At 39.5% G+C, this 11,921-nt stretch overlaps 2 protein-coding genes across 2 annotated transcripts; one reads left to right on the forward strand and one right to left on the reverse strand.

Annotated features, from left to right (window-relative positions):
- Positions 1-3,696: 3,696 nt before the first annotated feature.
- On the reverse strand, positions 3,697-5,328 carry LOC135199821 (crustacyanin-A2 subunit-like). Its single transcript, XM_064227961.1, has 3 exons — positions 5,159-5,328; positions 4,370-4,586; positions 3,697-4,107 (listed from the first exon to the last, which is right to left on the reverse strand). The coding sequence occupies exons 1-3, from the start codon at positions 5,285-5,287 to the stop codon at positions 3,875-3,877; spliced, it is 579 nt and encodes a 192-aa protein (XP_064084031.1). The 5' UTR covers positions 5,288-5,328; the 3' UTR covers positions 3,697-3,874.
- Positions 5,329-5,925: 597 nt separating this feature from the next.
- LOC135200272 (crustacyanin-C1 subunit-like) lies at positions 5,926-8,925 on the forward strand. The gene is made up of 4 exons (XM_064228759.1): positions 5,926-6,112; positions 6,584-6,668; positions 7,237-7,359; positions 8,521-8,925. The coding sequence occupies exons 1-4, from the start codon at positions 5,969-5,971 to the stop codon at positions 8,766-8,768; spliced, it is 600 nt and encodes a 199-aa protein (XP_064084829.1). The 5' UTR covers positions 5,926-5,968; the 3' UTR covers positions 8,769-8,925.
- Positions 8,926-11,921: the final 2,996 nt, after the last annotated feature.

Genomic DNA, 11,921 nt, shown 5'->3' on the forward strand with positions numbered 1-11,921 from the left:
ATTGTTCGATTTCATTAGAGCATGACCTCTTTTGTTCCCAATTGTTCCCAAACATGACAAGCATAGTTCCACAGTATAGGTGCAAAACGCCCCTCAAAAATGGAGCCTTAATTGCGACAACAAACAGTCTGCAGGACATGGAATTCGCTGCAAGATTGAAGTGAGGATCTTAAGACCAGACTGTTGTAGTAAAGCTGTGAAATTTATGGAATGATTTCTTATAATTCCCTGGTCATCATTTTTAGGTAGTGGGTTAACCATTATAGAAATGGAATTTGAAACAAAAGCAAAAATTTCTAACTCATGGAGGTGGTGGTTGCAGCACTTATTGCAGACACAGTCATCGATTGCTCATACAAGAAAATTACCCGTTATTGGTTAATGATCTCTGTAGTAGATGCAGAAAGCGAATTACTGCCAGGTTATATATTCTAAGGGGTTTATGCTTTTAATCAGAATCTCAGGTAAATATAGATCGACAGCTATTTAATATGTGTGGAACTTTTTTATTTCTACTCTTTATGGCCCATATGTATTTTTTCTCACTGCATAATTAATGCAGTTTCAAGCCGAAGCGAAGATAGCAGACGTGTTTTAGATAATATGAATATTGTAGTCAACATCCTGATATTTCTCGTTTCGGAGAATTATTTAGGTGTACGACTCAAAGTGAAAAATGAACATCCAAATGTTTTTATGCTTTCAGAAGAAATCCAACAACACATATGGTCATTATTTAGTCAGATTTGGAAATGGTTAACTGTTATGGAGGATAAAGACACCTTATTGTAGATAGCAGCTACCTCAACTGTCATAATGCTTTAAAAGGGGACAATCAGGAGCTGGGAATATCTCAGGAATGGCTAACATGTATGGTCACCGACCCTTTATTTATATATATATATATATATATATATATATATATATATATATATATATATATATATATATATATATATATAATATATAGCATTTTGGGATCCACGCGTATAATTTTGGCCAAATCGTTTCCAAAAATTCCAAAAACAAAGGAGTTTAAGTTAGAAAAATGAATGATGCATCTCTTCCTTCTTTCATAATTTATATGCAAGCTTAAAAGATATATTGTTGGAACTCCCTCTGGCAGTAAAGCGACATGATATATTTATCTGAAGTTTTCATTTTAATGCAAGGAACGTTTCCTTCAATATTCTTATTGTCAGATAAAAACAACTCTGATGTCCATAGAAATCGATTCCGTTGTGCCCGAGGACCTTGGTCCATTTTTCTGTATGTCTCCCATTCTTGGGCGTTCTTCGGGGATAAAGGCAAATTCTATCTTGTGCCTGTTGCATAGAGTCAGGAGTAGGTGATTTTATACAAAATCTTTAATATGTACCCTTTAATACTCTTCTCATCCGCAAGTAAGTGTAGTTTCCCTTATCCCTAAGGGCTTTAGCCACAGGAGTCGGTTGGCGGCAATATTCGACTTGACAATATCCTTAGACTAAGGTGTGGAAGCTGTCAAAGAGGAATTCATCCTCGGTGCATTTTCTCATAGACAATGGGAAGTGAATAAGGCTCACGTGGAGGAGGAAATCTTCTTTAGTGGTTGATTATGAGTCTGTTCAGTTCATGTAGTTACATTTCATCTGGGGAATTCTAAGTTTAATTCCATTAAAGCAAATAGGCTAATGGGGGATGGTCCATTCCCTTTTCTTAGAGGCTCCCATGTTTAAAAAATGTAGAGGTTGATAAAGATCTAGTAATGATTGTGTAGTCTAAGGACTTTCTCTTGTTTGACAAAAAATCAGCAACAAAACATTTTGACAGGTCGTGCTTAAATGATGGCCTTCTTCGTAACTTTATTTACTCGTATTCCTTCGGCCTTTCAGCCAGCCAAAACTACGCCATCACCACCAGGAAGGCTCCGATACAACAGCACTTAGATGCCGAGCAGGAGCAACTCCTCCAGATATGCTGACGTCTGCTAGATCTTTGTCATGAATGTGAGAACCTTGGAGGTCCTCAGCATCAGAGATGCGTTTCGCTGCCTGCTGGAGTATAATTATACGAAGAAGGAAAGGAAGTTCCTCCGTAACTTTATTGCTTTTAGGATTCATCACTTGGAACAACATAAATTTGACAGTTTACCAGCTAAATGCTACATAAGAAACCCTCCTCTAGAGACCCCTTTTCCATCGCCTACAATCATTGAAAAAGAGCCTCTTGTCCCTCTTGACTGACTGCATCTGAACCTTTGCCTAGATTTAAGTAAGACCTAGACTTACTTAAATCCCCAAATAAAGGGGAAATGCCCCCTTCAGGCCGAAGAGAAAAGTGAATGTAACATATAGGAAAGATTCTATTTGTAATAAACATTGTGGATGCCGCTATAGCTTTTAGATAGCATCGCCTGGAACAAGGCCCTATTCTGCAATATAGATTCTAATATATTTACAATTACCTTGTAATTTATCCATTTTCTCATATATTTTGCTTAAGCTGCACTAGAAGCCTTGAAATGAATGAAGAAAATCTTCCCATTTGGGACTCGAACCCACGCCAGTTAAAATGCTGAATTCTTGTCTTTTAATTAAGATAGGAATATGGGTGTTTATTGTCAAACTACACAAAGCTCGAAGAATTCTTAATAGGCCTTATCTGTAAAATAGATTCCAAGCAACTGGCCTATCACGACATTTATTTTGCACTCAAGTAACGGACATCCAAGGATAACCTTCACTAAAAACACAGAAGTTAGTGTCTTTTTATAATCTGAAGAGAGATGCCATAAGAAACGAGATATGAATGCTTTCCCTGAATTACGTATCGTCATATGCCAAATACATTATAACTGAAGGCCTTATATTATTCTTTTATTTATTATGAAGATCAAAATGAAGAAGGTATTCATCAGATGCAGCCTTTGAGTTTCTTTTGTTATTTACAAGGTTTCCTTAACAATCAGTTTTTCTAAACTGTAAATGATTCCCTTCGAGGTGGTTTACTTTTAAAAGTTCTTCGCAAGTCTGTTTTCCTAGAATTTTTTTGGCATTAGGCCACATTCCCCCGTCCCCATCCCCTTATTTTCTCCTTCGTTTCAAGGCCTTGATATCATTCCTTGTCGCCTTTTGGATATGTCAAGATGCTTCCCACAAGACAGATTACACGTTATCATGAATTCAGTTCATAAGAAATATTGATCCTGAGAAGAGGCACTGCCGTTTTATATTTCATGATCTGTTGAGGTGTCGGTTAAGAAATAATGATTCGGACCGATGATCTTGTTTGTCACGATCTCGTCAGTGCTAGTGTACAGGAGAAAACAGTAGATACTAATACGCTGCTGTACACCTGAGATTTATGACGTGTGGTTTTTTTCATGTACGCTGTTTCGACGCCTTTTTGTCAAATCAGATGAAGTTGTTCTCCATGTCTCACAGAGTTGGATGATGTAGCAATAAGATACTTGTCCATTCCGGAGCTTCAATAGAGCCGTCATTGACCGAGACCGATTCATCATCCAAGTATTCTTGTCGTAAGCAAAAAGTTATTCCCTAACAAAAGGTCAGTTACCAGATACAACCTAAATAATAAAGTTGCTCAACTTGCTGCAGTTTCCATCAGCATGAACAAACCATCTGAAGCGTTGAGGAGAAGCATAGCACATTTCCAGAAACGCACAGCAGATTAGGTAAATTAAAAATGTATAACTTTGGCTTTTCGTCCGTGTATTTATACACCCGCACGCAGAAATAAAAAAAATACATTTAGGCAATGTGAGTGGTTACAGACATATATTAGATTTTTCGAAATTGCGAACAGAATCTTACATAGTGCAAACTAGTGGAAGTTTTACTGAGCTTTGAAGAAAAGAATTGTCCAATGGAACTTATGCTCTGTAGACGCACTCAGCTGAGTGAGGGACAGTAAGGAATTTGGAGAAATCGATTCCGTTCCTCCTGAAGACCTCGGCGCACTTCTCGGTGGCAGGTCCTCCGTTCTGGGGCGTCCTGGAGAAGACGAAGGCGAACTCGGTCTTGTAGGTGTTCCAGTCGAGGCAGGAGTAGACGCAAGAGTATGTGTCGTAGTCGGTCTCGATGATTTGATAAGGGTATCCCATCACTGGAAGTATATATAAAAGCAAAAATAAACAGAATGATACATAAATAAACATAAAAGATGAATGAATGACGGTTATAAGTGAAATGAATCACACAATTTGTAATGCAAGGGTCTTAGCTAGTGTTCGTCATCAGATCATCAACTTCGAAAACACCGGATGCTCTTCCTCGTTTCACTGAATATGTTTCAGAATCATCACAAAGTATCATAGGTTATGCGGTATGCATTGACTACATCATACAAAAAGGTTTTATTTTCTTACCTGTTGGGAAGTCAATCAACATGTGACTGGCGGCAAATTCCTTAGTTGGGTAGATCTTGCCCTCCAACTTCAGGTGTTCGTCTTTTGGGCTGAAACCAGCTGTGGCGACGCTGAAACCGTAGTCGGCATCGGAGTAATCGTAGAATGAGTTGATGCATTTGGTGTAAGGCTGGTAAGCATTCTCCATGATTTCTGTTTGGTACCAACGGCCGTGATACTGGAAAGAAAATTAGAAATTACAATCACGTAAAGCCGTTGGTCCCGTTGCTGAATAACCACTGGTTCCATGCAACCTAAAAACACCATACAAACAAACAAACAAACAGACAAACAGTTCTCTCATTCAAACTCCATCTCGGTCAATATTATTACTTACAAAAAAGTTCATACAGATTCAAAAAATACACATATTTGTTAAACAAATTATTTCTGCTGTGAGATAATCTCATTCACTCCTTTATGGCAGTTAATCTAAAAATCTAACATGTTCACGTGTGCAAACCTTTAGATGAAACCCTTAGATAAAAATTTTCCCCTATGGCAAACAAATATGCCTCTAAGAATCTAAATGAAACCCGTTATTTTTATTTGAGTCTCGGCGTGAAAAGAAATCATCAAAATGTATCTTCTTAATGTAATGAGAAACATATCCAAAAAAGAAGGGCATGGAGAAGAATTCCTAAGGGGTTATGAATTAAATAACGTGACAGGTATTCTGATGGAACTCGTAAACAAAAGAAAGTCCCCCTAAGCATTATGTCAGACTCGACACGAACGCCACAGACTTACTCTCCGCAGATCGAACTTGTCCTGGACTTTCACGTTCGCGCACTTTCCAGGGACTAAGAAATCTGGAAGGGCATCACTAGCGAAGGCGGAGGCCACGAGGCCGAAGCCAATGATAACAGAGCTCAACATTTCAACTTTGACTGAAGACTACCACTTAGGTTTTCACAACTCGGCTTGTTGGTCATGTGTTCTTATACCCTGGCGAGAGCTGTGCCTACCCTGGTGGGCGGGGCTATGGAGTTACCTGACGGTGTAAATTGTTTGGTTCTACTTTCTATCCGCGTAGAAAGTTTTCCTCTATTTAAAGCTTTGTTTTTTTCACTGTACGGGCAAGGTGTACAATAGATATTTGTTGCGAGTACCTTTGTCATATAATCAGTCGGATAATTGTCGAGTATTGATAGGTCTAAAGTGAATGTCTGCAGTTGCCGTTTAACCCGGTCAGGTAACTGTATCGACAGGAAAATTTTGCATTAGCTAATAAATCCGAATGTAAACAATTACGTTCGATGTTATTCAAACATTTTTCAAAAGTTGTGAAAGGTACAATTAAATTATCATCAAATCTCTTATTCATTCCATTTCGGAAGCGAAAGTGACCGTATAATCGTGCCCTTTAGACAACCAATCGGAAGACACCAAGGAAGATTAGTTTTTATAGCAGGTAACATTTCGAAGCAAGCGTGATAAGGAGAGAGAGAGAGAGAGAGTCAGACCGGGAGCGAGAGGGAGAGAGGGAGCGTTTGGCCCTATAAAACTGAGCTGCTTCTACCACTGGACATCATTCAAGATCTTCCTCACATAACCGTCATGTCTCCGTCCTCCCTCCTGCTGGTGTTGGTGGCTGTGGCCTGTGTCGTGGCAGATAAAGTTCCCGACTTTGTCATCAAGGGGAAATGCCCCGTCGTAGATGAAAAGAAACTGTGGGAAGAACAGAGACCTAATCATTCAAAGGTATGAGTCTACAGTTTGTGGTAGTTTGTCATTCACTTCGTGTTAGAAAAGGCCAACTCTATCAGTGTTTTCAGCGTTTAATTAAACAATGATTATTTGCCATGACATTTTTTATCATCTTCTAAGGACTTTGAAGAATGCTATGGTTAACTAAAAATGGGTATTATCTACCTCGAATTTCGATTTCGCAACAGACGATCTCACTCCTCAGTGAGGTTCAGCTGGTGATATTAGAAAGGATTACATAAAGTATAACGTAACCAACGCTGAAGGGAACCCAGACGCATAATACACTGACGGAAATTTAATGGAACTACAAAAAATGATCAGTTTGAGACACCGAGATTGAGGTCGTCTGCTTTGTTAGCTGAAGGATTCTACAGCAGCCATGTAGCAACTCAAATAATGAGGTTCGGTTTAAAGGACATGTCTCGGACTCCATGTTAGTCATTAAACATTTTTTTTTTTCAGTTCGGAGGAACTTGGTACCAGTATGCTATCACCAACAATCCCTACCAGCTTTTGGATCAGTGCGTCAGACTTCAGTACGACTTTAGTAAGTCTTCTCTCTCTCTCTCTCTCTCTCTCTCTATCTCTCTCTCTCTCTCTCTCTATCTATATATATATATATATATATATATATATCTATATATGTGTGTGTGTGTGTGTGTGTGTGTGTGTGTGTGTGTGTGTGTGTGTGTGTGTGTGTGTGTGTGTGTGTGTTTGTGTGTGTGTTATGCATAAATGATTACTTGTAACAAAATTTACATTTGACTTTTTTATACTCTGAAATCAAGCAATTATTTCGTTATTGTTGAAATGCACCTAACCTCGACCAGGAGTCGAGATTATACCTTATTGGGTCGGTGCAAAGGTTAAAGTGACTTACAGCACGCAGGTCGGGTAGGTGCAATGACCATACGCTTTCTTTGGGTTTAAATTATTCCCAAGTTAGAGTAAATTCGATAATATAGGTTGGTTGTTAAAAGAGTACGTGTATGCATAACAGCTACTACCTTTCATATGTTTTCATCTTTATTGTTATATTATACACATGAATGTATGAATGCATAGTATGTATGTATGATGATGATTGCCTCATTTTTCCCTTTTTGTGCATTTAGATGGCCAGAGCTTCGACGCCACAGCTACTGGTATTACTGCTGACGGCAAGCTTCTGAAGAGATTTGGAGATATCGCCCCTATGCCCCTGGGAGACCCCCATCTTATGGTGGCCTTCGAGGAATGTAAGTTGAGGGACAACGCACTTTTGAGATATTGTCAATAATGTCAAAATAATGATATTAAGATGTTAATGAATGTGATGGATGCTTTATGACCAGGCACCGACGAAGCCATAATTTTGGCAAGATTGATAATAAGCCGAAGCAGGTCCCCAGACGATGGAAATTGAATACGGGCTTTACATACATCCCTTACCTGTAGAATATCAAGCATTATTGCAAGGGACTAGGAGTCGCCATGAGGCCCGAAAACCCGAGAGAAAAAGAGCGTTGATGAAGGCATACAATGTAGTTTCGGGCCTTGTTTTTAACATGCTCTTTTATCTGGGCTCGAGGCTGGCTTGAGTGGGGAATAAGATTAGATTTAGACGATGAATATCGTTGTTCTAAACAGTTTTTTGCAAAGGGAGTATTTTTATGGGGAACATAAATAAGCCTGTTGATTATTACAAGGCCTTGAATCAGGCAAGCGGTTTTTTGAGGAAAAAATTTTATTACTTCCAAAGTAATGTATGACTTCTGAGACCTTCAGTCAGAATTTCCAGCATCTCTTGTTATATGGCCGCTAGACCTTCCAAATAGCCAATAAATTTCTCCTTCAATCTTGCAAATATATGGCATGCGTGTTCATGTAGTTGGGTGTCATGTCAAAAGCGATCGTGTTGGCACGACAGGAATACCTAAAGTTTGCTGCCAGTGCATACGCACTTGGTGCAAAGTTTGTCCTGAAGTTTCCGAGTTATTCTGTCAGAGGTCGTTCTTGAGTAGTTTCTTTTAGCCAGTGACTTACATTTTCAGCACTATCACCGACATTGCTAAAAGGATTTCATCTTAAATAGGTCTCTAACTCGTGTTCTTACTTGAACGACCCCAGTACCCAGAGCTAGTTACAAGTTTACCCTATGTTGAGTTAAACTAAGTCGAGCGTGACAGTATTAAAGAAGTTGGGTAGCCAAGTGAAAAAGTGCAAAGTAGAAATGCCGAAATCAGTGCAAAGGAGTTAGAAAGAACGCTACAGAAAATAAAAAGAAAACTAGAAAGGGGGCTACAGAAAAATAGAAAGAAAACTAAAAGGTTGTCCTGTTATTAAAAATACGAAAAAAGCGACAACAGATGTTCATTGATGTTGAATTCACGTCTTTATTTTGCTCTTCCTTTCCCCAGCATTCGCCGCCCCCCTCGTCATCCTGGAAACTGACTATGACAACTACGCCTGCCTCTACTCCTGCATGGACTACAACTTCGGCTATTACTCCGACTTCTCCTTCATCTTCACCCGCGACTCGACGCCCTCTGACGCCCACGTCAGAAAGTGCGAGGCCGCCTTCAAGAACATCGGAATCGACACCAGCCGGTTCTTTAAAACCATCCAGGGATCCAATTGCCCCTACGAGACACAGAAGACTCTCTAAGAGAGAAGGAATTTTTCGTTTCCCCAGCGCGTTTCTCTAGAAACAAAAAAAATATGAGAAGTGCATCTCTTTCAATCCCACTTCCTTCTTGACAGACTGATATATGAACATTATTTTAATAGATTTTAATAAAACGGAAAGATTAAAAGAAAAAGAATTTGTATTTATGACCCCAAGCTTATATATAGATCATAATATTGTCGCGTGCCAGCCGCGGTCTCGTTGGGTCCAAGAGTTAAGATTTCAATTGACTGACTAGATCAATGACTTGGCACAATTATGATGCCCTTGTAACAGGGTAACTGAATCAGTGATTAAGTAGGACCAACGAAAAGGAGTGATAGCGAACAGAAAGTAGTCAATTGAACAATATGAAAGGTATACTAATTACCAAAGTTTGGTTCAAAAGAAAACACTGTGCACACTAAAATAAAGTATAATTTCACTAAAATGCAAATGATATTGCAGTGGCTACATCTGAACCCCGTGGCACTGTAGGTTACGTTAAACAGCTACAAACACTAATTAGTGCCACACCAGGTACGATGCAATAACTAAAATATCTAGAACGAATTCTAAAGTTAAAACTTATAGTAAAAACACGATATCCTTTGACATGTCTTATACATAACAGCTACAGCCAAAGTAACGCTCAAATGATAGCGTCTATGATCACTTATGGAATGCTTCGTTTCTGTTTAACACCGTTGAATGACCCACAGGCAGACACAACAGCACTCCCGGTGCATCTGCAAGATATTCCGAGTTGTAGCGACTGATATGTCAGTGGACTTGACGTTCATTGTGGTGTGAGCCAGTGAGGAGGCTGGTATCTTTTGCTGCCAATGAAGAGAATAAGTAGGGTGCAACTGCATTGGCTGATCCTACATGACCGATGGTAGGAGATTTTGGTTGTGGCGGTGGGTTTGGGATTCGTCTGGAGTATGAGTCCTTTAGGGAAAGGCTCATAGGCCTCTAGCGAAGCCAGGGCACTGGGCCGGATAAGTCTCTCTCACCTCGAATGATGAACAACTAAGTCCAGGTGATAGCTACAAGCATAAGTCTATCGTGACTGGAACCTTCTTCCTACTTTACTCCTTCCTCCTGTACAGTTTCTTACCGTATACCTTCCTCCTGTACGTCCTCCTACTGTACTGGTTTGTACGGGCAATCCTGGCTCCTTACATTCCCATTTGCAGTTTCCATTGCTTCGTCAAAGGAGGACCTTTCAAATCCTCCAGGGAATGATGGAAGAGAACAATATGTAATGGGAATGAACACTAGACATATATGATACACAATTGATAAATCAAAACGAGGTCGATAGCAAGTGACAGGCCAACCTCGAGTGTTATGTAATGTTTGAGATATGTGCAAAACAGTGAATTCCTTAGACGCGCACAAAGGACAAATTTAATAAACATACCCGATCACATGACTGTGATGTCAGAGGTCAAGAGAGTCCACGTGAAATGGAAAACGCACATACATCGGAGCAGAAAAAGACATTAACGTGCGTACATTCGTAAGTCTATTAGCGTGCGTGTATTCTTATGTCCATTAGCATGTGTATGTGCATATGTCTGTTAGAGCAAATGAATGGAATGAAATCCCTAGTGTGGTAATTAATGGGGGGAATTATGCGACAGGGGTTGAGTGTGAAACCATGCTTGGAGATCCATGGAGATAAGCTACAGTGAAAGAAAGACTGAAAACTTTTACATACTCCACCGCTGTGAATGGGAAAGCATAGAAAAGAATTATAGAACATTTATCAGTTGCACTTGTTGATGCATTTCAGTATTTGATAATTGTGGTTTCTTTATTTTAGGATGGATTCGATTGTTGCTAGCTAAAAATGAGTTCTCTAGACTATAATTTATTTGATAGAGACCCATAAAGTTATTTTCACAGCAGAGATAGTTCTGTCTAATATGGTTATGCAAGACAGTAATGGTCCTTTAATGATTTTTGGGATTCTTTTATTCATTATATCCAATATGATTGCATAGAAGAATAATGGTGATTTAATTATCTTTTGGGATTTCTTTAATTCATTTATTTCGTTTTTCATGTTAGTTACTTTGGGAAATAAAGATTATATTTTTGTATAGAGAGAGTTTGAATTCGCCTATGATTTAATGATTGACAGGGAAGGCAGGCGATGGGAATCAACAAAGGTAAGTCACGCTATCAGGTAGGATTTCTCTCCTTTGAATTAAATCGAGTCATTTTAACACCCATAACAAATATTTCTACAGAACTGAGTGGCTCTAAAGGAACAACAATGGAAGGGGCGTCACTGAGGAGAGAGAGGTAAAGAGTGGGTGGAGTTACTAGCTGTTAAAGTGTTAGGGTCAGGACAAAGTTCAGTGGCCCATGACAAGGTCAAGAGGGGTCAGCCGCTGTAGCAGAGATGTTATTGAAGGTATCACACCCCTAGGGAAATAGACACAAAGCGGGAGGAGAGGTGTGAAAATTAAGGCTTGTCCCTTTTATTATGAGTGTTGTGACCAAATGCAGGTGGCAAGCTAGTTTGGGTGGTGTTAAGCGCTAATGACAGCTTGAGGTTGTTAAATGTGATTATATGGAGTTGGATAGGGAATTAAACAATAGGCTTAAAGGATGGACATCGCTGGGGATCGGCTGAAGGACTCATTAATGGCGATGCACGGTTCCTCAAAGGGAATGCTGTGGATTTTCGCTGCTGCTAATCCAAGAATCCTCTGGGAATTCGCTTGTAGTATGTGGATGTCACGCTATTGTATTCACTGTGTCTTGAAAGGAAGTTTAAGGCTACAAATGGGACGTTAAGGGAAATAAAGCTATGCTGGGCTTATTTTGACACTACGCTGATTTATGATGACATTACGGGGTCAAACGCGAGGCATCTGGGAGTGTCTATGATTTTTGACAGCGAGACGAATTGACCTCATTTTCTCTGGCACTCTTTGTGCCACTCCTATCTGAAAGTAAAAACGGGTCCAGGTGTGCTCTGAAAGCAACCCGCGTTTTCTACTTTCTTTTACTTTACACGTTCTTTTGGTTGGTTGAGAAAATTTAATGAAGTCGAAAAAAGGCAAGCGCCATGAGGTAACGCATGTGAGATGTAGTATGTCGCCATTGTTCCATTCAATAAAATAAAAGAGACCA

Source organism: Macrobrachium nipponense, chromosome 26, assembly GCF_015104395.2.
Source record: "Macrobrachium nipponense isolate FS-2020 chromosome 26, ASM1510439v2, whole genome shotgun sequence".
Taxonomy (NCBI): Eukaryota; Metazoa; Arthropoda; class Malacostraca; order Decapoda; family Palaemonidae; genus Macrobrachium; species Macrobrachium nipponense.

Excerpts from the sequence above, each read along its gene's own strand:
- LOC135199821 (XM_064227961.1), bottom strand. The coding sequence starts at position 5,287 with ATGTTGAGCTCTGTTATCATTGGCTTCGGCCTCGTGGCCTCCGCCTTC. Across the intron at positions 4,587-5,158 it reads ACAAGTTCGATCTGCGGAGA|TATCACGGCCGTTGGTACCA; the intron begins GTAAGTCTGTGG and ends TTTTCTTTCCAG. Across the intron at positions 4,108-4,369 it reads GTTGATTGACTTCCCAACAG|TGATGGGATACCCTTATCAA; the intron begins GTAAGAAAATAA and ends ATATACTTCCAG.
- LOC135200272 (XM_064228759.1), top strand. The coding sequence starts at position 5,969 with ATGTCTCCGTCCTCCCTCCTGCTGGTGTTGGTGGCTGTGGCCTGTGTC. Across the intron at positions 6,113-6,583 it reads AGAGACCTAATCATTCAAAG|TTCGGAGGAACTTGGTACCA; the intron begins GTATGAGTCTAC and ends TTTTTTTTTCAG. Across the intron at positions 7,360-8,520 it reads TATGGTGGCCTTCGAGGAAT|CATTCGCCGCCCCCCTCGTC; the intron begins GTAAGTTGAGGG and ends TCCTTTCCCCAG.